The following is a 24,830-nucleotide window of genomic DNA, read 5'->3' on the forward strand; positions in this document are numbered from 1 at the left end:
CCGCAAGCACGTGTGGCTACACAAGGCGGACCCGTTGGTTGAGAGGGTACAGCTACTTCACGCGAACCCCCGACGGCTGCCAAGACACAGTCTCCCTCAGGGACCGGGCACCAGCTGAATACCCCCCCCCCCCCCCACCCCGGCACCACCCTCCCTCCCCCCAGTGCACCCCACCACAGCCCCCGCTCCAGGACGATCCGTTCTCCCCTTGGTCCCATCTGGGGATGAAGATGAGGTCGACACGCTCCCGGAGTCACCGACGACCGAACCAACGCCGAAAGCGCCACCAGAACTGTGACGCTTGCAACGACAGATCAAGGCGCCCGATCGTCTGAATTTGTAAACTTTTCCTTAAAATGTTAAACACCTGAATGTAAATAGTTTTCCATCCTGCTGGACTATTTTTTAACAGGGGGTGAATGTGGTAGTCACCACTGTTGTATTATATATACCGCATACGAGGGGTATTACGGTAAGGCCCCTGTACTACAGGTATGGGGATAGATTCCTGCCTGCTGGCTCCGCCCAGTAGGTGGGGTATAAATGTGTGGGCTCTCCGAGCTACAGCCATTTTGGCAGCAGCTGCGGGAGGCTACACATCTCTGCGTAACAAAGCCTCGATTACACTCTAGTCTCGTCGTAATTGATAGTGCATCAGTGCTGTTTTCTCAACTCTCAAAAGGCCTGCATTCCAGGAGAGGACAAAGACATTCTGAAGGTTTTCTGGTGGTAGCATTAACACTAATTACTGAGGAACATACTACCAATCATTCAAACTGGTGACAACTTGTCCAGCAAGCCATATCACACTTTGGTTCACAATATTTCAATGACGGGATTCAGCAGTGGCAGAAAAAGAAAGAAAAGGAAGCAAATCCTGCACTCCGGATACCATTACCTTGTGGGATATCCTGCCCCATGTGCTCAAAACTCTATGAGTCAAGAATTAGCCTGTTCAGTCACACAAAACTCATGGTGAAAACTCGACCCCGAGGAGGAACCATCCTTGAGTTGAGGGACAGTCGATGACGAGATGTATTAATTCACCTTCACCACCCAAGTGAATTATTTCTGTCAACACTGCTGCCAGGTGTATGGTGCTAGAGCTGGGCATTCAACAAGTATGGGCATGTCACAAACTGTGACCCTGTATCTGAAAATTGAAGTGAATGCACCCATTGTTGCTGGTCCAGAAATAAATTATATGCTTGTATCTGAGTGTTCAAAGACAAAATTTATTTGGTTATAAACATAGAATATACAGTGCAGAAGGAGGCCATTCGACCCATCGAGTCTGCACCGACCCACTTAAGCCCTCACTTCCACCCTATCCCTGTAACCCAATAACCCCTCCTAACCATTTTGGTCACTAAGGGCAATTTATCATGGTCAATCCACCTAACCTGCATGTCGTTGGACTGTGGGAGGAAACTGGAGCACCCGGAGGAAACCAACGCAGACACGGGGAGAACGTGCAGACTCCGCACAGACAGTGACCCAGCAGGGAAACGAATCTTGGACCCTGGCGCTGTGAAGCCACAGTGCTAATCCACTTGTGCTACCATGCTGCCCATTATACCTGAGAAATACTAAAGGTTCAAGTACAGGGCTGGGGTGTATACAATAAGCCACCAAATAATAAAGGAGATGGAGGAGCAAATTTGCAAGCAAATTGCAGAAAGATGGGACTACAATTATTCTGATACAGGCTGCGAAAGACGCAGGAACAGCAAAAAAAGGGAAGAATTCCAGAATGGCATACAAGATAACTTTATTGATCAGTGTTTTTTCCAGCCCAACTAGAAAGGTAACAGTGCTGGATATATATCGTTCTGATGAATGAAGTGGGGCAAGTGGGGCATGTTTTAGTGGGATTGTATTTGGGAAATAGTGATGACAATATCATTAGATTCAGACTAATTATAGGAAAAGAAACAAGAAAAATCAAACATGGAAAATATTTAATTGGAGCAGGGTGAAATTCACTGAGTTGAAAAGGGATCTGGCCCAGGTGGATTGGAATCAAAGTTTGGCAGATTAAATAGTAAATGAGCAATCGGACATTCAAAGAGGCGATAGTTCCAGATACATTTCCTCAAGTGGGAAAAGAAGGACATCCAAAGTCAGAGCTTCCTGCTTGATTAATCTCATGGGTGAGATGTGATATATATATATATCTTAGTCAGCTGGACTACTTTATTAAGGCATTTTTAAAAAGTGCTTTACAAAATAGACAATTACTGAGTTGACAAGGGGCGGGATTCTCCGACCCTCTGCTCCGGAATCGTGCCCGCGCAGGGGCGGAGAATAGCTGTTCACGCTGGAAATCCGGCGTGACAGCGCTTCCGCGATTCTCCGCAGACCCGCCAGGCGCGCGGGCGACGCGGCGATGCTTGGGGGCCATTGAAAGCGGCCTCCACGCCGATTCTCTGCGCTCGCCGGGCCGAGTGCCCGCCGAGTCCCGCCGGTGTGGTTCACATGTGGTCCCATCCAGCGGCACCTCGGCATTCTGGCTGCGAGGACCGTCCTGGTGTGGGGGCGGGGGGGGGGATCCGACTCCGGGGGGGTGGGTGCCTCCACGGTGGCTAGGCCTGCAATTGGGGGCTACCAAACTGAGTGCCAGTGAGCAGGTTATCGATGAGTAAGAGCCGCTTGGTAAACCTATTGTTGATCCCTTCCATCACTTTCCTGATAATTGTCAGTAGATTGATGGGGAGGCAATTGACTGGGTTGGATTTGTCTTGCTTTTTGTGGACAGGTCATATCTGGGTACTTTGGCGGGTAGTGAAGGCTGACCCTGTGATGCTGAGGCTGAGATAGTTCATCTACTCGGCACTTTTGTCTGATGATTCTTGCAAATGCTTCAGCCTTGTCTTTTGCACTGATATGCTGGGTTTCTGCATTATTCAGGATCGGAACATTTGTGGAACCGCCACCTCCAGTGAGTTGCTTAATTGTTCACCACCATTCTCAACTGAATGTGACAGAACTGCAGACCTTCTATCTGACCGTGGGGTTGCTTAACTCTGTCATTCGCATGGTGCTTCCGCGGTTTGGCACGCAAGTGTTGTAGCTTCACCATGTTGACACCACATTTTTCAGTATGTATGGTGCTGCTCCTGACATGCCCTCCTGCACTCTTCATTGAATAAGTGTTGATTACCTGACTTGATAATAATGGTAAATTGGGGATTTGCTGGGCCGTGTAGTTACAGACTGTGCTTAAATACAATTTGTAAAAATTTTTTTAAAGTACCCAATTATTTTTTTCCCAATTAAGGGGCAATTCAGCATGGCCAATCCACCTACCTGCACATCTTTTTGGGTTGTGGGGGTGAGACCCATGCAGACATGGGAGAATGTGTAAACTCCACATGGACAGTGATGTAGGGCTGAGATCGAACCTGGGTCCTCGCCGCCGTGAGACAGCAGTGCTAACCATTGTGTCATCGTCCGCCCTCTTTTCAATAATATTATGCTGATGGCCAACAGTGCTTTGTGGATCAATAACAAAAAATACTGGAAAATCTCAGCAAGTCCGAAAGCATCTGTGAAGAGACAAGGAAGTTAACGTTTCGAGTTTGGAAGACTCTTTGTCAAAGTGCCTTGTAGGATGCCCAGATTTGAGTTGCTAGATCTCTTTGAAATGTATGCCATTGAGTATGGTGGTGGTGCCACACAACACATTGGAGTGTATCCCTAAAATGAAGGCAGGACTTTGTCTCCACAAGAATTGTGAAAGAAATGTGTTACTCCAACCAATACTGTCATGGACAGATGCATGTGTGACAGGTAAATTGCTGAGGACGAGGTCTAGTGTGTTTTTTCATCTTGGCTCTCTCACCACCTGCTGTAGTCTCAATCCAGCAGCTATGTCTTTTAGGACTTGGTAACAAAACTTACAACAGCAGGGTTAAAGTCCAACAGGTTTATTTGGAATCATTAGCTTTTGGAGCGCAGCTCCTTCACTCACCTGATTCCAAATAAACCTGTTGGACTTTAACCTGGTGTTGTAAGATGTCGTACTGTGCCCACCCCAGTCCAACAAAGGAATCTCCACATTTTAGGACTTGGCCAGCTCATCAGTAGTGGTGCTACAGAGCATCCCTTGGTGACGGATACTGTAGACCCCACTCCATGTACATTCTATGTTATTGTCACCTCATTGCTTTTCTAACATTTTTTTCAACATGGAGGTGTACCAATTTCTCAGACGTTGGTAAAGGTAGTGGTTTTTGCTAATTAGCTAGGAGGTACCCCTGCCCATGTTTGATCTCAGACTTCAGGGGAACAAGAGTCAATGTTGAGGACTCCCAGAGCAACCTCCTCCCAACTGTGCCGTTGCCACTGGTGGCTCTGTCCTATCAGATGGATAGAACTTACCCAGGGACGGTGATGTCAGAGGCATTGTCTATAAGGTATGATTCCTCGAGAATAACTAAGTCAGGCTGTTACTTGACTAGTTTGTGAGACAGTTCTCCTAATTTTGGCTGTCAGGAAGAACCTTGCAGGGTCGACAGGGCTGGGTGTGCCATTGTCATTTCCAGTGCGTAGATCGATGCCAGGTGATCTGTTGGCTGTCATTCTTTTATGACTTTTCTGTAGCGGCCGGTACAACTGACTGTCCATTTCAGAGGGCAGTTAAAAGTCAATCACATTGTTGTGGGTCTGGAGTCACATGTAGGCCACATTCCCTTAAGATCATGAATGAACCAGTTGGGTTTTTTAATATATATATTTTTATTGAAGTGTTCATTTTATAAAACACAAAATAAACAAATCCATACAAACAATATTATTTACAAACCCCTACCATTAAAGTAAAAAAAAAATCCAACCATAAATGGCCCACTGACTGACTGCGAACAATTTCTAAAGATAAAAGACAAAGGTTGCTACCACTGGGTGGCCCGAGCCCAGGACCCACCCAAGACCCTGGATTGTTTGGAATGCTTGGCCATGCTCCTAGGACGAGATACTTAAAAACCCTTAGTCCCAGTCTGTCTGATCCCCACCTCCAAGCCCCCCTCCCCCATAACCCTGAAAAAAGCTTTCCTGAAAAACGACTCTCTTCTCTCTCCCCCATCCCCCCACCAAACAAATAAGCTAGGGTATCTGGACCTTGCTCAAACAGGTCCAACAAGCCCCAGCCCCTCCTCCCACATCACTCCCGTTCACTAGCTGAAACTTTACAGCAAGCAAAGTTTTTTAAAAATGAATTTAGAGTACCCAATTCATTTTTTCCAATTAAGGGGCAATTTAGCGTGGCCAATCCACCAACCCTGCACATCTTTTGGTTGTGGGGGCGAAACCCACACAAACTCGCGGAGAATGTGCAAACTCCACACGGACAGTGGCCCAGGGCCGGGATCGAACCTGGGACTTCGGTGCCGTGAGGCAGCAGTGCTAACCACTGTGCCACCGTGCTGCCCACAGCTAGCAAAGGTAAATCCAATCCATTGTGTGTGCTTAAAGAACAAAGAAGAGTGACATTTCCCAGACCCTACTCGCTATGGATAAGTAACCAAAGCCCAACAACCTGACAATACCTAACTCCCCCGGGGGGGCCTATATCCATCTGGATTTTTAACGATAATGACAATGGTTTCATGGTCAACATTACTGAGACTTTAATTCAAGATTTAACAATTGAATTTAAATACCACTAGCTGCTGTGTCCGCAGAGCATTAACCTGCGGCTCTGGATGGCTAGTCCAATGACATCATCACTCTGCTACCTCCTCCCCCATGAGCATTGTCCATCTGTTTTCACTATAGACGACTGACCGCCAATGTCACAATAGAGGTGGTAGTCATTGGATAGGATAGTCTTAATCTTTGGAATTATTTTCTTTAGAAGGTTTTGGATACTCTAGCACTGAATATTGGCTGGACGGGGGCTGAGTTCAGTGAGTTAAAATGGGATCTGGCTCAGGTGAATTGGAATCAAACCTTGCTGGGCAAAATAATAAAGTGAACAATGGGATGCCTTCACAAGGATAGTTTGGTTATAGAGGAGACATATTCCTATGAATGGGGCATGTTTTATTCAATTATCGGCTCCGAGCTCCATTTCTGACGATATGGGTTTTAGATTGGATGAAATGTGGTATCCCTATCAGTAAACATTGGATAGTGGCTCTGTAAGCGGGCAAGTGACTTGTGAAATGCTGGTGGGCTGGGCTTCAGTCTTGACAGAACCAGTCTCGATTCACCGTGCGCCTGTCCCTTTAAGAGCAGCAGGATCACATGAGTAGTCACATGACAGTGCGTGTTTGGAGTGTTCCAGAGGTGACGCGTCCGCTGTGCAGGTTCTCAGGTGAGGGGGTCGCCGCTGCCCGCCCGAGCCACGGGAAAACCGGACGGATCACCGTTCGAACTCCGGGAAACGGGAGGGATCGGCGCCCGCTCGAGCCCCGGGAAACGGGAGGGATCGGCGCCCGCTCGAGCCCCGGGAAACGGGAGGGGTCGGCGCCCGCTCGAGCCCCGGGAAACGGGAGGGATCGGCGCCCGCTCGAGCCCCGGGAAACGGGAGGGGTCGGCGCCCGCTCGAGCCCCGGGAAACGGGAGGGGTCGGCGCCCGCTCGAGCCCCGGGAAACGGGAGGGATCGGCGCCCGCTCGAGCCCCGGGAAACGGGAGGGATCGGCGCCCGCTCGAGCCCCGGGAAACGGGAGGGGTCGGCGCCCGCTCGAGCCCCGGGAAGGGGAGCACAGGACCCCCAGTAACCGGAGTCGCGGCCATGTTGAGGAGCTTCCCCCACCCTCAAAGTGGGCCCCGACCCTGATGGCGGTGATGGAGCGGCCTCGGCCGCTCAGTGTGACTCCGTGTGAATGACCGACACACCGTGTGGGCCTGTCTCCATTTCCACCACTGATTATTGTTAATCATAACCCCACCCCGGCCTTGTCAGTGTCTATACCCACCAGGGCCCCCTCCCCTGGGCAGCGCCAGTCCAGGCTGGTATCCACTGGGCTCCTGAACTCGCTCAAACCCACCTTCTGTTGCTCTGATCCCTGAGTGGTGTTTTGACAACAGTCCTGCCTCATTTCTTGCACAAGGTCACCGATATCTTGAATTCTTTGAAGTAAGACTAATCCTATTCAGCACGGGGAAATGGTCTGAGTAATACTCATACGAGAAGTGTTTCAGGATTTACTGTAGTCCACCAACAAGACTTCAATTGAAGCATTAGGTAAAATTTAATTTGCCCATTTCCAGCCTTTCCTTAACAGCTAAAATCTCTCCTGGTATCCCTTTGAGAGCTCTAACCTTATAACGGGGATGCTTAAGATTGCATGCAGCATTTCAACTGTGGCCTGAACAACTTTCCAGTAGCCACTCACAATTTGTTGCAAATCCAAAGGTGACCAATTAGAACTTGGGTAGATATGTGTTCTTGCTACTTGTGTACTTGCATACTTTAACCTTTTTGTTTATTTGTTGCAAAATGGTGAGATGAAAATCAGCATTTTTTGATTCTTGTGTATTTTGCTTTCTTGTCTACTGGTTATTGGCTATTTGCAAAAGTGGTATGCAGTATTAATGTTAACTTCAGAATCATGGGAGTACCAGCAATCTTGTAGAGCAAGGGGAGCATTCATCATTATCAGCACGGTAACATAGTGGTTAGCACAATTGCTTCACAGCTCCAGGGTCCCAGGTTCGATTCCTGTCTTGGGTCACTGTCTGTGCGGAGTCTGCACGTTTTCCCCGTGTGTGCGTGGGTTTCCTCCCACAGTCCAAAGATGTGCAGGTTAGGTGGATTGGCCATGCTAAATTGCCCTTGGTGTCCAAAATTGCCCTTAGTGTTGGGTGGGGTTACTGGGTTATGGGGATAGGGTGGAGGTGTGGGCTTTGGTAGGGTACTCTTTCCAAGAGCTGGTGCAGATTCGATGGGCCGAATGGCCTCCTTCTGCACTGTAAAGTCTATGTCTAAAGGTGATAGCTGCTTCAGGACTGCAGAAGAAAGCAAGCTCAATCAATAATGAGCATCTCCAGCAGGGCAGGTCATGGCAAAGGGGAAACATTGTCCAATCATGGGAAGGGATGAGTCAAAATTAATATCAATAATCTCAGAAGTCAGACCACTGCTGGGCAAAACATAGAAAGTGCACTAATATGTGCTGTTCCTTAAATTCATGCCAGAGTTCCAAACTTTGGTAAAAGAGACTGGAAAGTCTTGCACTAAATAGTGACACAAAGATTTAGACTTGTGTGGCATCTTTCATGGCTACAAGACATTCCAACATAGAAGTATAGTCACTGTTCTATTGACAGGCATGTGCTGAGTGGATGCACAAAAGGTGGGTCTCTTCTTGCAAACTCCAAATTTGGGACTTTTAGCCCACTAAACCCAGGGTGAACCCCCCACCCTCCTCCATCACCACCACAACAAACAAAACATGCCAGGCACAGCAACCTGAGGAGCTGAACACAGCAGAGATAGTAAAAGCTGGGAGAGGAAGACTGATGCCGAACACATAGGGCGATGAGGTCCCGGCCACACCCAACGGGATGGACTGCCGTGTTGAACAAGTGTTGGGAATTCCTAAAGCAAGAACTCTAGGACGCTGAGATGAAACTTGAAATGATGGTGACAGTGCAAGTGGCGGTAGCGGAGATGCTGGTCACCCTGCAATCAGCGCAGGAAAAGACAGTGGCATCTAAGAGTCGCAGGAGGCGACGATCAGAGAACTGGAGAAGGTCATGACTGACCACAACAATCTGATTGTCTCAAGGAGATAGCAAGGTTGGTGGTGGCACAAGGGACATTAAGGGGGAAGGTCAAGGACCAAGAACATTGATTGTGCCACCAAAACCTCTGTATTATGGGCCTACTGGAGGGCACAAGAGCACAGGAACACTATGGAGTACATGACCCAGGTGCTGGGCAAACTGGTTGGAGGGGCAATCTTACCCAAACCCCCAGAAGTGGACAGAGCCCACACGTGAATCTGGCCAAAGCCCAAGGCCAGGGAGTAGCCGCAGGCCATCATTGCGAAACCAGAACCAAGATTGGGAGAAGATCCTGAATTGGGTAAGACATACAAGGTCCTGTAAATGGGAGGTACACAATCTGGGTGTACCAGGTTTTGGGGTAAGCGCAGGTGGAATTTAACAAAGTCAAAGCCGCCCTTTGTAAGAACATGTGCGGTCTGGGATGCTGTACTCTGCTAAGCCCTGGGTGACGTTTCAGGGCAGGGAGTATAATTTCACTCTTACCTGCATACGCAGATGTATTCATGCACAAACATGAGCTGGGGTGGCAATAAAACCAGCAGTGAACCAGATCATGTCAGTCAACAAAAAAATGTAAGAGACCATTTGCTGTTAGGGATGTACACAGACAACAGAGTAGTGATCTTTGAGGAACTCCTGGGAGAGATTGCAATTGCCAAAAATAAACAAGCTAATGCATATACAGGTCAAAACCCTCCTCCATAAGGAAGCGACAACGTACCCCCCCTGATACCAGGACATTCATTAGTCAAAGAATTGCTGGACATGGGTGACCTAGGGAAGGGAAACTGAGGACCTGTATGGCGACTGTTGGAGGAGGTACGCTTCCTCTGGACGAGACCAGGGAAAAATGGGAGTAGGAACTAGGCACGGGAATAGGGGGAGGACTCTAGATGGGAGCGCTGCAAAGGGTGAACTTTACCTCTACATGTGCAGGGCTTGCAGAACCCAACTAAAGGTGATGCACAGAGCGCACCTATCCAGAACCTGAATGAGTAGGTTCTCTTTGGAGTTGGAGGACAAACTTGAACGGTGCCGGGGAGGCCCTGGTCAACTGCACCCACAAGTTTGAGGCCTACCTCAGACTTGCTGGGTACTGGATGACCTTTTTTGAGCTCACGTTTTGGGTTGTGGGAGTGAGGATGCAGCCATGCCCAAAAGTGGCTGTCTTCAGGGTCCCCTACCAGCCAGAACTCTTCATTGGGATGGGGCTGGTGGGGGTGACACCCAAACCTTTGCCTCTCTGATTGGCTGCCAATCGGCAGCACCACCCAAGGCTGAAGACTGCCTGTCCAACCTGGAAGAATTTCTCAAACTGGAGAGAATACAATTTGCCATCAGGGGGTTGGAAGACAGCTTCCACAAGATGTGGAAGCTGTTCATCAATTTGTTCCATGATCTGTTGTCGCTAGGAACCAATAGAGTAGGGGGGGAGGGGTGGGGTGATGAAGATAATAATAATAACCACTTATTGTCACAAGCAGGCTTCAATGAAGTTACTGTGAAAAGCCCCTAGTCGCCACATTCCGGCACCTGTCCGGGGAGGCCGGTACAGGAATTGAACCCGCGCTGCTGACCTTGTTCTGCATTACAAGCCAGCTGTTTCACCCACTCTGTGCTAAGCCAGCCACTGAAATAAAGGAAGTGGGGGGGGGGCATGCAAGGAAAACAAGAGGGACCAGGGACCAAAACAGTAGATTGATACCTGTAAATACACATCCGGGCCAAACTAGGAATTGCAATAAAGGAACGCTGACCAAAGGGGTGGCCCGGCCACAACAGGAGGACGAACAATTGCATGTAAATATCTGTACTGACTTCTGCCTGCCTTTTTATTTCTTGCCCGGTTTTTTTTTTCCTCCCTCAAAGAACAATGTGATGGAAACCAGGTAATCTGTTTAGTTATGTAGATAGATGGATTAATATTGGTGAGGACTTTGATACATGCCCAATTTTTGTTTGAAATATTGCTGTGGGGTCTTTTACATTATCATGAAATATTGCTGTGGGGTCTTTTACATCATCGTGAGGGTAAGGGCTGTCGGTTTAATGTCCTTTCAAAACATGATGCCCCCAATAGCATAGCCCACTCCCTGCTGCACTGATACGCCCAACTTTGAATTTTGTGCTGAAGTTCTGGAGTGAGACATGAACCCACAAACCTTTCTTAAATATTTTTATTCAAAGGATTTTCACAAATACAAAGAATCAGAAGAACAACAAAACAATACAATAAACAACCACACCCCACCTGCTCCCCTGACGCCAAACCCACCTTCCTCATTTTGACCCCCCCCCCCCCTTGCTAACCCTTCAAACCTCCTCAAAGAAATTAATAAACGGCTTCCACCTTCAGGTGAACCCCTCTGCCGACCCCCTCAATGTGAACTTGACCTTCTCCAGTCTCAGGAATTCTGTCATGCCGCTCACCCGCTTTTGGCAGCTCCGAGTCCCACCACCCTTGCTAAATCCGTCTCCGGACTATCGGGGCGGCAAAGGCCAAAACATCGGCCTCTCTCACACCCCGGACAAGGAACCACCTTCACACCCAGCACATCGGACATCACTTCTGAGAACCTCTGCCAGAACCCCCTCAATCTCGGACAGGCCCAGAGCATGTGGACCTGATTCGCGCCCTTGCCGCCCCGCACACCGCCCACACCTATCCTTTACCCCAGCAAAGAACCTACTTAACTATGCCAACGCCAAATGAGCCGTATGCACCACCTTAACTGGATGAGGTTTAGCCTAGCACATGATGGGGATGCGTTCACCCTCCGCAAGATCTCTCCCCTCCCAGCATCTCCTCCCATATGCACTTGATATCCCCCACCAGGGCTCCCCCCACTCCATCAGCTCCTTGCAGACATCGGACACCTTCCCCTCCTATTTTTGTCCTTCGACAGCACCTTGTCCTGCAACCCCAGGAGCGGCAGGAAAGGAAAGCACCTCTCTCCTTGCAAAGTGCCGAATCTGCAGGTACCTAAAGGACTTGTCCCTTTTAGAAACTCATACATGTCCTCCAAATTTGCCCCTATAAACAAGTCACCAAAAGCGCTCAATCCCTGCCTGCCGCCAACTGCTAAACCTCGCATCCAGCCCTGCCGGGACATATCTTTGGTTATTACAGGTTGATGTCCACACCAAGGCACCTTCCAGTCCCATATGCTGCCCCCGCACCCTTAGGGCTGACAACATCACTGGGCTCATTGAGTACCTGGCCGGCGAGAATGGTAAAGGCGAGACTTCCGGTTGCGACTATGCCTAGGTAGGTCGCACGTTCGGCAGCTCCTGCCGGGAACGGACTTTTGGGCTCTCCAGAGGGGCCCCAACGGCAATTGTTCGACGGCATCCAGTGTGGGAAGGTGACAGCAGGGTCCCCCCGACATTATATGGATTGGACCAGGAGTGGAGCGGTGAAAAGTGATCTTGGGGCAGCGAAAAGTGCGAGGGAGGAAAAGCAAGATGACTGGTGGAGACCAAGCAGCATGGGCGCAGTGGTCGCAGGAGCAGCAGGAGTTTCTAAAACGCTGTTTTGAGGAGCTGAAGACAGAAATGCTGGCGCCAATGAAGGCGGCGATTGAGAAATTTGTGGAGACCCAGAAGGCCAAGGGGCGGCGATCCGGGAGGTGCGTCAAAAAACCTCTGAGAACAAGGATGAGATCTTGGGCCTGGCGGTGAAGGTGGAGGCGCATGAGGCGCTGCACAAGAGGTGGGCGGAAAGATTTGAGGACCTGGAGAATGGGTCGAGGAGGAAAAATCTTCGGATTCTGGGTCTCCCTGAAGGAGTGGAAGGGCCTGATGCTGGAGCATATATGAGCACGATGCTCAATTCGCTGATGGGCGCGGGAGCTTTCCCGAGGCCCCTGGAGCTAGATGGGGCTCATCGGGTCCTGGCAAGGAGACCCAAAGCCAACGAGTCGCCAAGGGCTGTAGTGGTGCGGTTCCACCGCTTTATGGCAGAGAGTGTGTCCTGAGATGGGCCAAAAAAGAGCGGAGCAGCAGGTGGGAGAACACGGAGATCTGAATTTACCAAGACTGGAGTGCGGAGGTGGCTAAGAGGAGAGCTGGTTTCAATCGGGCTAAGGCGGTGCTCCATCGGAAGGGGGTGAAGTTCGGTATGCTGCAGCCAGCGCAATTGTGGGTCACGTTCCAAGATCGGCACCACTATTTTGAAACGCCCGATGAGGCATGGAACTTTATACAGTCTGAAAAGTTGGACTCAAATTGAGGGTTTGTCGTGGGGGGATGTTTACTGTATTTATTACGTTTGGGGAATGTTCTTTTGGTTTGCGTGCTGGGTGGGGATAGGTGAATGGGTTAGCTGTGGGAGAGTGTGGGTGTCGGTGTTGGAGGGGCAGGCCCTCGCAGAGGAAGAGGGGGAGCACTGGCCCGGGGATGGGGAGTTGGGGTAAGGCCGCAAAAAGGAGCTGCGCCAGAGGGGGTGTGGCCGGCTCAGGAAAGGCAGATCAGGTTAGGATGAGAAAGGGATGGGTAGGGCAGGTCTTCCATTCAGGGCTGGGTGCGAAGAACAGGGGGGGTTGCAGTACTGGTGGGGAAGCAGGTGTCGTTTGAGGCAATGAATATTGTAGTGGATAATGGAGGTCGATATGTGATGGTGAGCGGTAGGTTGCAGGGGGTGCGGGTGGTACTGGTGAACGTATATGGCCCGAATTGGGATGATGCCGGATTTATGAAACGCATGCTGGGTCAGGGGAGAGCTAATCTCCATTAGGGCCCACAGGGAGAAGAGAGAGGAGGGAGAGGTTGGTGGGGGAGATTTTAAGGGTGGACAGGAGGCATGCAGAGGCCCCCGAGAAGGGGCTACTAAGGGAACCTCCAGACTGAGTTCGACCTGTTGACCACAGGGGAAGCAGAGGCACAGTGGAGAAAAGCGCAGGGGGCGACGTATGAGTATGGGGAGAAGGCGAGTCGGATGCTGGCACACCAGCTTTGTAAGAGGGAGGCAGCGAGGGAGATTGGTGGAGTTAAGGATAGAGGGGGGAATACGGTGCGGAGTGCGGTGAGAATAAACAAGGTATTTAGGGATTTCTATGGGGATCTGTACAGGTCTGAGCCCCCAGTGGGGGAGGAGGGGATGCGACGATTCTTAGATCAGCTGAGGTTCCCGAGGGTGGAGGAGGTGGCTGGTTTGGGGGCGCCGATTGGGCTGGAGGAGCTGGTTAAAGGATTGGGGAGCATGCAGGCGGGGAAGCCGGATGGGTTCCCGGTTGAATTCTACAGGAAATACGTGGACCTGCTGGGCCCGTTGCTAGTGAGGACTTTCAATAAGGCGAGGGAGGGGGGACCCTGCCCCCGACCATGTCTAGGGCGCTGATTTCTTTGATCCTGAAGCGGGACAAGGATCCACTGCAATGTGGGTTGTATAGACCGATCTCGCTCCTCGATGTTGATGCTAAGTTGCTGGCAAAGGTGCTGGCTACGAGAATTGAGGACTGTGTCCCGGTGGTGATCCATGAGGACCAGACGGGATTTGTGAAGGGTAGGCAATTAAATACAAATGTGCGGAGGCTCCTCAATGTGATTATGATGCCCCCGGTGGAGGGGGAAGCGGAGCTAGTGGCAGCTATGGATGCGGAGAAGGCCTTTGACCGGGTGGAGTGGGAGTATCTTTGGGAAGTGTTGCGGAGGTTTGGGTTCGGGGAGGGGTTCATCAGCTGGGTCAGGCTGCTCTATAGAGCCCCGGTGGCGTGTGTGACTACGAATCGGCGGAGGTCGGAGTACTTTTGGCTGTACCGGGGGACGAGGCAGGGGTGCCCCCTGTCCTCCTTGTTGTTTGCACTGGCAATTGAGCCTCTGGCCATGGCACTAAGGGAGTCCAGGAAATGGAGGGGACTGGTCCGGGGGGGAGAGGAACATCGGGTGTCGCTGTATGCGGACGACCTGTTGCTGTATGTGGCAGATCCAGTGGAGGGGATGGCGGAGGTCATGCGGATCCTAAGGGAGTTTGGGGACTTTTCGGGGTATAAACTCAACGTGGGGAAGAGCAAGCTCTTTGGGGTGCATTCAGGGGACCAGGGAAGGGGGATAGATGAGCTACCGCTGAGGAGGGCGGAAAGGAGCTTTCTGTACCTAGGGATCCAAGTAGCTAGGAGTTGGGGGGGGGGCCCTGCACAAGCTCAATTTGACGCGGTTGGTGGAGCAGATGGAGGAGGATTTTAAAAGATGGGATATGCTGCCACTCTCTAGCGGGTAGGGTGCAGTCGGTTAAAATGACGGTCCTCCCGAGGTTTCTCTTTGTGTTCCAGTGCCTTCCCATTATGATCCCCAAGGCCTTTTTCAAACGGGTAAGTAGGAGCATCATGGGTTTTGTGTGGGCGAATAAGACCCCGAGGGTGAAGAGTGTTTCTGGAGCGTAGCAGGGACATGGGGGGGAGCTGGTGCTGCAGAATCTGTGCGGCTATTATTGGGCAGCCAATGTGGCGATCCGTAAGTGGGTAATGGAGGAGAGGGGGCGGCGTGGAAGAGGTTAGAGATGGCGTTCTGTGTGGGCACGAGCCTGAGGGCGCTGGCGACGGCACCGCTGCCACTCTCGCCGACAAGGTACACCACAAGTCCGGTGGTGGCGGTGACGTTGAAGATCTAGGGGCAGTGGAGGCGACACGGGCGAGGTGGGAGCCTCGGTTTGGTCCCCGATTCGGGAGAATCATCGGTTCGTCCCGGGAAGGATGGATGGGGGGTTTCGGAGCTGGCATCGGGCAGGGATTAGAAGAATGGGGGACCTGTTCATCGATGGGACGTTTGCGAGCCTAGGGGCGCTGGCGGAGAAGTTTGGGTTACCCCCCGGGAAACGCTTTCAGGTACATGCAAGTGAGGGCATTTGTGAGGCGGCAGGTGAGGGAATTCCGCTGCTCCCGGCTCAGGGGATTCAGGACAGGGTGATTTCGGGTGTATGGGTTGGAGAAGGCAATGTTTCGGTGATTTACCAGGAGCTGAAGGAAGAGGAGGCGGCCTCGGTAGAGGAATTAAAGGGCAAGTGGGAGGAGGAGCTTGGGGAGGAGATAGATGAGGGTCTGTGGGCTGATGCCCGGAGTAGGGTTAATTCTTCCTCCTCTTGCGCCAGGCTCAGCTGAATACAGTTCAAAGTTACTCACAGAGTGCATATGACAGGGGCGAGGTTGAGTAGGTTCTTTGGGGTGGAGGACAAGCGTGGGAGGTGCTCGGGAAGCCCGGCAAATCACGTCCGTATGTTCTGGTCGTGCCCGGCACTGGTTGGGTTTTGGAGGGGTTTTGCGAGGACTATGTCCAAGGTGGTGAAAGCTCAGGTCAAGCCGAGCTGGGGGTTGGCATTATTTGGGGTAATGGACGAGCCGGGAGTGCAGGAGGCGAAAGAGGCCGGTATTCTGGCCTTTGCGTCCCTGGTAGCCCGGCAGAGGATTTCGCTATTATGGAAAGATGCGAAGCCCCCTAGTGTGGAAGCTTGGATCAATGACATGGCAGGGTTCATCAAGCTGGAGAGGATAAAGTTTTCCTTGCGAGGGTCTGTGCAGGGGTTCCTCAGGCGGTGGCAACCGTTCCTAGACTATCTCGTGGAGCGTTAGGAGGCAGTCAGCAGCAGCCCGGGGGCATGGAGAGAGGGGGGGGGGGGTCTTTTGGGGGGATGTTTGGATGGGTGGGGGGCTTCCCTATTGGTGCTTTTAAATGTCATATGGGGGGTTATTATATATGGGGAAATCCAAAGTATAATTTTTGTATAAATTTTTTATTGTTGTGTTCTTGTTTCTTTTTGTTGGGGGGGTGGGTTTGTTGAAAATCTGTTTAAAATTTGAATAAAATATATATTTTTTAAAAAAGATAGAATGGTAAAGCCCTCAAACATGGACCCCTGTATGATGCTGTTTCCACCCTGCTCCCACACCTCCCACAACCCATTTCCTAACCATAGCAATATTCGCCACCCAATAATAGCCCATTCCCAATAATATTCTGCAACGTCAGACCACGGGATCTTCCCTGTCCACACAAACCCAGAGATCAGCCCCATTGACCTTACTAAAAAATGCCAGATTCATCAGTCGCATTCACAAGAAAGCCCCGAACGTCACCCAAGCACAACGCTACGCCATCGACGCTCTCAAGACAACCCCAACATCGTCATCAACCAGCAGACAAAGGAGGGGGCCACCGTCATACTGAACAGAACGGACTACTGCAAAGAAGTGTACCGACAACTCAACAACCAGGAACACTACAGACAGTTACCTGCAGATCCACCAACTCAACAGACTGATCAAGACCTTGGATCCAGACATTCAGAGCACCCTACGCCCTCTCATCCCACGTTGGAGATCTCTACTGCCTCCCGAATATACACAAGGCCAACACACCAGGCCGTTCTATCATATCAGGCAATGGACCCTGTGTGAGAACCTCCCTGGCTACATCGAGAGCATCTTGAAATCCACCGTATAAGGAACGCCCAGCTTCTCTCTCGATACAACTGACTTCTTACAGAAAACTTAGCACCCGTAGATCAGTTGAACCAGGAACATTCCTCGTCACAATGGACGTCTCAGCACTCTACCAGCATCGCCCATGACGATGGCATTACTGCAACAGCCTTCGTACTCACATCGACAACTGTCAATCTCTAGATGCAATCCTGCAACTCATCCACTTCATTCTGGATCACAACGTCTTCACCTTCAACAACAAGTTCTTCATCCAGACACACTGAACAGCCATGGGGACCAAATGCACACCTCAATATGCCAACATCTTCATGCACAAGTTTGAACAAGACCTCCTCACCGCACAGTACCTTCAACCTACGTTGTACACCAGATACATAGACAACATTTTTTTCCTTTCCTTTTGACCCATGGCGAAGAATCACTGCAATGACTACACGATGACATCAGTAAGTTCCATCAGACTCGCCATGGACTACTCTCCCAGAATCGGTTGCATTCTGGGCACCCTCGTCTCCATCAAGGACGGTCACCTCCGTACTTTGCTTTACCGCAAGCCCACGAATAACCTCACAATGCTCCACTTCTCCAGCTTCCACCCGGAAACACGCAAAGAAGCCATCCCCTATTGACAAGCCCTCTGTATACACAGGATCTGCTCAGACGAGGAGGAGTGTAACAGGACATCTGCAGTCCGCTGAAAGATGTCCTCATACGAACAGGATATGGCGCTCGACTCATCGATTGACAGTTCCCAACGCGCGACAGCAAAAAGAACCACATTAACCTCCTCCGAAGACAAACACGGGACACAACCGACAGAGTACCCTCGTCGTCCAGTACTTACTCCGGAGCCGGAGACACTAAGACATCTTCACAGCCTTCAACATGTCATCAATGAAGACTCATCCCACCCCCCCACTACTTGCCTTCAAACAACTGCGCAACCTCAAACAGACCATTGTTTGCAGCAACGACCCAGCCTTCAGAACAGCGACTACAATACAGCACAACCTGCCATGGCTATCTCTGCAAGACGTGTCAGATCATCGACATGGGTACCACCATTACACGTGAGAACACCACCTACCAGGTTCATGGTATATACTCGTGCGACTCTGCCAACGTTGTCTACCTCATAAGCTGCAGGAAAGGATGTCCCGAAGCGTGATACATTGGCGAGGCCATGCAGACGCTGCGACAACGCATGAACAAACATTGCGCGACAATCGGCAGGCATGAATGTTCCCTTCCAGTCGGGGAACACTTCTTCTGCAGTCAAGGGTGTTCAGCCTCTGATCTTCGGGTAAGTGTTCTCCAAGGCGGCCTTCAGGACTGGCGACAATGCTGAATTGCCGAGCAGAAACTTGTAGCCAAGTTCCGCACACATGATTACGGACTCAACCGGGACCTTGGATTCATGTCGCGTTACATTCACCCCCCCCCCCCCCCCCCCCCCCCCCCCCCCCCCCACCCCCACCCCCCCCACCATCTGGCCTGGGCTTGCAAAATCCTACCAACTGTCCTGGCTTGAGACAATTCACACTTCTTTAACCTGTGATTCTCCCTCTCTCCAGTTGCTCTGTTTGGACCTGTAAAGAATTAATTACCTGCAAAGACTTGCGTCTTGCATGTTTGAATTTATCTATATAAATGTTTCTGGAACCTATCTCTTCTTTCACCTGAGGAAGGAGCAGTGCTCCGAAAGCTAGATATTCGAAACAAACCAGTTGGACTTTAACCTGGTGTTGTAGAGACTTCTTGCTGTGCTCACCCCAGTCCTTTTCTGGCCTCATCGAACCCCAGCACATTCACTAACAAATGCCTCCCTTCACAAAACCCATTTTATCCCATGAGTTAACTTATTTAAGTGAGTCTTCACTAACTTATTTAACTTCAGTTAACAGTGCTAAATAACATGTAAGCGCTGTTTCTGTTGTGCAGTGCTCTTAGTGCACTGGTGTTCCAAGTGCCATTTAAGTGCAGAAAAATAGAACTGAAGACTGTCAACAAAGGCTGCTGCTACTGCGACACTGTTAGGAGTGAAAGTTCAGTTTTTTTTTCTTCAGCTGGAAGTGTTCATTACAAAGGAACTAAACGGGAGTTTAATTTTTGAGATTCATTACTAATATGCTAGTTTTAAAAACTTGAAACCATTCAATTAACTTCAATCTTCAGAAGATGAGCATTGTATTGAATTTGGTAGATTAAAAGGCACTCTTCACTAAAATATTTGTTAGAATGTCTTACAGTTGACAGTAATCTTCACTAGCTGCAATTTCTGTGTGTGTATATATATTATGTGTTCAGAAGACTAAATGAACAAATTTGAGTGAAAAATTATTTTTGCATTTTGAATGCTTGTCTACAAGTCACGAAGAGGTGCAAAAATCCCACCCAAATCCTTACAATTGGTGGTTTAATAGCAAAACTATACTGATAGTGGATAACCCATAACCTTAGTTTTGGGAAGGTATAAAACAATGCATGCAAGTCTAATAGTAGTTGCCCATTTGATTTAGGGGAAGAAAATAATTATTAGAGTTGATTGTGTATAACTACCATCTGTCTAAACTCTTGATGAAGGGACCTGGTGAACCAGTGTACTTGGGACTATCTTTGCTGTTCCGACATTGGTGTGAAGAATTGTATGGAATGGAGTCAAAAGAATCTCTCTTCTAGCTATTGGCTAGTTTATTATCAACAATACCTTGGAGGACTGGCTGGCATTGTTCCAATCCTCTAGCATTGTTCTGGAGCCAGTTTGACCTCCCAAAACCCCATTTGCCCATCCCAGAAGGGTAGTTGCTGGTGATTAGAAAATGAACTGTGCAATTTTGAACTCTTGACAGGTTAGAGCAGTAGGCTTCAAATTCTTTTTTAAAAAAATGAATTTAGAGTACCCAATTTTTTTTACAATTTAATGGCAATTTAGCATGGCTAATCCACCTACCCTACACATCTTTGGGTTGTGGGGGTGAAACCCACGCAGACACGGGGAGAACGTGCAAACTCCACACCGATAGTGACCCCAGGGCCGGGATTTGAACGCGGGTCCTCTGTGCCGCCCAGGCTTCAAATTCAATTGCTAGCATAGAATCCCTACAGTGCAGAAGGAGGCCATTCGGCCCATTGAGTATGCACCAACCTTCCGAAAGTGCACTCTACCTAGGCCCACTTCTCCCACCCTATTCTGTAAAACCCGCTCATTGATCATGGCCAATTCACCTAACACATCTTTGGACCCCTTTAAATAGTGCATCATATTAATTTGCAGGCTAAGTAAATAAGGAAAATAATCATTAGGGAAGACAAAAGAGAAAATGCTGGAAAATCTCAGCAGGTCTGGCAGCATCTGTAGGGAGAGAAAAGAGCTAATGTTTCGAGTCCAGATGACCCTTTTGTCTAAGCTGCACACCTTTGGGTCACGCAGTAATTTGCTTTTATTATGATTGGGGAAGACGCTGGCCCCTTACAGTCTGCAACAGGGAGACTTTCCAATCAAAGAAATGGCCGAACAATTAAACAACTATTTTAGTTCTGTCTTCGGCGTAAGACTCCGATAACTTCCCAGAAATGCTAAGGAATCGAGATCTCATGAGCAGGAGGATTTGAAGCAAATTCGTATTTGTGTAATGGAAAGCCAATATATCCCAGTGTACTAAAGGAGGTGCCATGGAGATAGTGGATGCATTGTTTATCATATCTTGCAAAATTCTATTAGATTCTGGAACAGTCCACTGCAGATTGGAGGGTGCAAATGTTTTTTTAAATAAATTTAAAGTACCCGATTATTTTTTTTCCAACTAAGGGGCAATTTAGCGTGGCCAATCCACCTAACCTGCACATCTTTGGGTGTGGGGGTGAAACCCATGCAGATATGGGGAGAATGTGCAAACTCCACACGGACAGTGACCCAGGGCTGGGATTCTAACCCCGGTCCTCAGCGCCGCAGTCCCAGTGCTAACCACTGTGGCATGCTGCCCCGGAGGGTGCAAATGTAACCCCATTACCTGAAAAAGGAGGGAGTGAGAAAACCGAGGATTATAGACGAGTTAACCTAACATCAGAAAATGCTAGTCTATTATAAAGGATACAATAACAGGGCACTTAGAAAATACAAACAGGATTAGACAAAGTCAACGTGGATTTATGAAAAGGAAGTTATGGTTCCGAAACCTGAGTATTTTGAGAATGTAGCATACAAAAGGGTGAACCAGTGAATGTGTATTTGGATTTGCAAAATTATAGGGGGTACTGTATTGGCATGGATAGCAGATAGGAAACTGGAAGTGTGAATCAGTGGGCCTTTTTCAAAGTGGCAGGGAGTGACTAGCAGGGTCCCCACAGAGATCGGTGCTTGACCCCAGCTGTTTATGATACATATCAATGATTTGGTATGGGAGCCAAAAGTAATATTTCCAAGTTTACTGTCGACATAAAAACTTATTGGGAATGTGAGTGCTGAGGAGGAGGTAATTTTAGACAAAGTGAATGAGTGGGAAAATACAGGGCAGATGCAGTAAAATGTGGATGAATGTGAAGTTCTCCACTTCAGATGGAGAAACGGAATGGCAGAATATTAATAGTGATAGATTCCGTATTAAGGGACCTGGGTGTCCTAGTACACACCAGTCGCTGAAAGTAACCATGCAAGTACAGCAAGCAGTTAGGAAGGTAAATGGTATGTTGGCCTTTATTGCAAGAGGGCATGAGTCAGGAGGATGTCTTGCTGCAGCTGTAGAGGGCCTTGGTGAGACCACACATGGAGTTTTGTGTGATTCGTGGGATGGCAGGATTGTCTACTGAGGAGAGATTGGGTCGACTGGGCTTGTATTCACTGGAAATTAGAAGAATCAGAGGGGATCTAATTGAAATATATAAAATTTTGCCTGGGCTAGACAGACTGGTTGCAGGAATGTTGTTTCCTCTGGCTGGCCAGGGAGGGGTCACGAGCCGCGCGCGAGCAAGGCATTTCAGTCTCCGGATACATTTCAGTCTCCGGATACAGGATAGGCCATTTAGACTGAGTTGAGGAGAAACCTCGAGGTTAGAGTTGCTTGATGCAGACCTCAAATGGGGCTTGCAAGAAGTCCGATAACTGAGGTGATTAAAAAGCCTGTGAAGCAGTGACGTCCTGTTGGCGTGGCTGGATAGCCGATTGGTTGCATGGAGGCCTGAATGCAAGTGGCGATCCAGGGCGGGATCGGGATTCTATTTTAATAGTGTATAGTTTTATAGAATGCTTTTACAAATGTTGAACCTGATATTTTGGTTTTCCCTCTTGTAGCTTGTATTCAAGTAATGAAATGGGGTAGGTTGCAGCATTGGGAGGGAACATTTGTCAGCAACTAGTTGCTGTACTGAATGGTGATCTGCAGAATCAAATTCATCTTTTGGTGAAATTGTTCAATAAGTGAAACTGTGTTTGTCTTTAGACTATTCAAGCATCCAGCAGTGAGCAAGATGGACATCAGAGGTGCTGTGGATGCTGCAGTTCCTACTAATATTATTGCTGCAAAGGCTGCAGAAGTTCGGGCAAATAAGGTCAACTGGCAATCTTACCTTCAGTGAGTACAACTAAATAGTTTATTTCTATTAATCGTAGAAATGTTCACAATTGATAGCAGAATCTTCTGTTGTATCATTCCGTGTCTGACCTTAACTTACTCAGTTGGCTTCATTGTCTCTTTAATAATAATCTTTATTGTCACAAGTAGGCTTACATTAACACTGCGATGAAGTTACTGTGAAAAGCCCTTAGTTGCCACATTCCGGCACCTGTTCGGGTACACAGGAAGAATTCAGAATGTCCAAATTACCTAATGGCTCGTCTTTTGGGATTTGTACGAGGAAATCGGAGGAAACCCACGCATACACGGGGAGAACGTGCAGACTCCGCACAGATAATGACCCATCTGATCTAGTCATATTTTGTGAAAAATCCTGATATGTTTTAATGTGTTAAAGTAACAAATTACATTAAACATAAGTATGCAGGCACTTCAGATATGTTGCGGATTGGTAGAAGGGTTCAATGTTAACATACCAATCTATTTAATTTTTATGTTAGGGGGGTGGTGGGGAAGTTGGATGTTTGAGGAGGATGTGGAGAGAAAAAGACTATATATTCTCTCTGTTAAAAATTTAAACCCAATAATTACCCAGAAAAAATGTGGCTTTTGAATGATTGACAGCTGTTTGTATGATTTGTGGTCAATTTTCTTATTTGGCACAGGGAACACTTCATCTCGCTCTCTTAATTGAGAAACAACACGTTCAGTCACTTCTTTAATGTATAATGGCTGAATAGAATTTCTTATAAGGAAATTAACTTTTAGGATGCAGCTACTTACGTATGTCAATTTCTTTCAGCATTAGACATTGTAAAATCGGCATTAAAGAGTTATTTGCTTAAAATTTTTTGCTTCTTCCAAAACTGTTCAAGCTAAAGTATTTGCATTTTGTTGTTGTGACACAACTCGCAACAGACATTTCACTCTTCCAACCAGTGTAGTAACTCCCTTCATTATGTGTCCAGAAAATTATGATGGCTTCTCATCTTTTGCCTACTCGGAGATGAAGTAACTATTTTCCCTTTTATTCCATGGTAGACATGTTGGGACAGTCGTCATCAAATAATAGTGCTGGAAATACTCAGCAAGTCTGGCAGTATCTATGGAGAGAGAAACGGTTAATGTTTCAAATCTAATATGACTCTTGGGGTTGTGAAGATATCATATCTGACTCAATGTTGAAATTGTTTCTTCCTCCAAAGCTGCTGCCAGACTTGATGAGTATTTCAAGCACATTCTGTTTTTGCTTAAAGTTTTTAGCATCCATTATTCTTTTGTTTTAAAATAATGTGCAAGTAAGCACACAAGACTTGGCTTTGTTGATTTCAACTGTAACCACTTATTACACTACATTAGGCTTGTTTATACCATAACTTGGAAACTGTGGCACTTCCAATATCTGACACAATCCAGTTTGTAAATGGTGGATATCAACACCAGCCTTCACTATGGAATGAGATCGAAAAGAAATGCAGGCATTGCTAATTCACAGCACAATAGGTCTAAATATGTCCCTCGTGCTTCCTCTTCAAAAAGGGGAAACGTTTGCACAAAAGTATTTGAAAAGAGTTGAAGAAAAATAATGTTGGACTTTTTCTTTTCCTTGTTCAACTTCAGTTCAGCTTTTCACAAATGGCCAGCCACAGCTTGTAGAACCCTGTAGAACAAGAAATTCTAAGTTAAATATATAAAATATTGGCCAGATTTTACTGTAAGTTGTTTAGTATCAGCACTTGTTGATGTTTTATTCAATCTGTGTATTGTAATCCACATGACCATTTCACCTTGAACCACTGAAGGTTCCATCCTGGTATTGGCAAAAGTGACGTCAGTGGGTGGAAATGGCAAGCCGTTATGGACTTGGTTTCTAATGACAAGTTATAGACTGTGTAAACCAGACTGCTTCTGTGAAAAGGCTTTGGAACATCAGAATCATGTGACCTGATTCATTTTTCAAAATTACACGTCAATGGTTTCATTTTGCACATGAGTCATATCACATGATTCTGAGTTCCTTTTCACAGAATTTTAACCAGAGCCATTTTCATACATATTTTGAAGTCCAAAATCATTTTGGTGATA

General features: G+C 48.2%; 1 protein-coding gene across 3 annotated transcripts in view; it reads left to right on the plus strand.

The window, feature by feature from the left end:
• The first annotated feature begins 6,191 nt into the window (after positions 1 to 6,191).
• Positions 6,192 to 24,830, plus strand: part of atp6v1h (ATPase H+ transporting V1 subunit H) — a 155,707-nt gene continuing 137,068 nt past the window's right edge. The window contains exons 1-2 of one of the 3 annotated variants that reach the window (XM_072467771.1): positions 6,192 to 6,319; positions 22,611 to 22,742. In XM_072467771.1, coding sequence (XP_072323872.1) covers positions 22,639 to 22,742 — 104 coding nt within the window. In that variant the 5' untranslated portion in view covers positions 6,192 to 6,319; positions 22,611 to 22,638. Of the gene's footprint in view, positions 6,320 to 7,042; positions 7,194 to 22,610; positions 22,743 to 24,830 lie in introns of those variants that run through there. The other 2 variants (XM_072467772.1, XM_072467770.1) reach the window with 2 other exon arrangements.

Source organism: Scyliorhinus torazame, chromosome 11 (assembly GCF_047496885.1).
Source record: "Scyliorhinus torazame isolate Kashiwa2021f chromosome 11, sScyTor2.1, whole genome shotgun sequence".
In the NCBI taxonomy this organism is placed as follows: domain Eukaryota; kingdom Metazoa; phylum Chordata; class Chondrichthyes; order Carcharhiniformes; family Scyliorhinidae; genus Scyliorhinus; species Scyliorhinus torazame.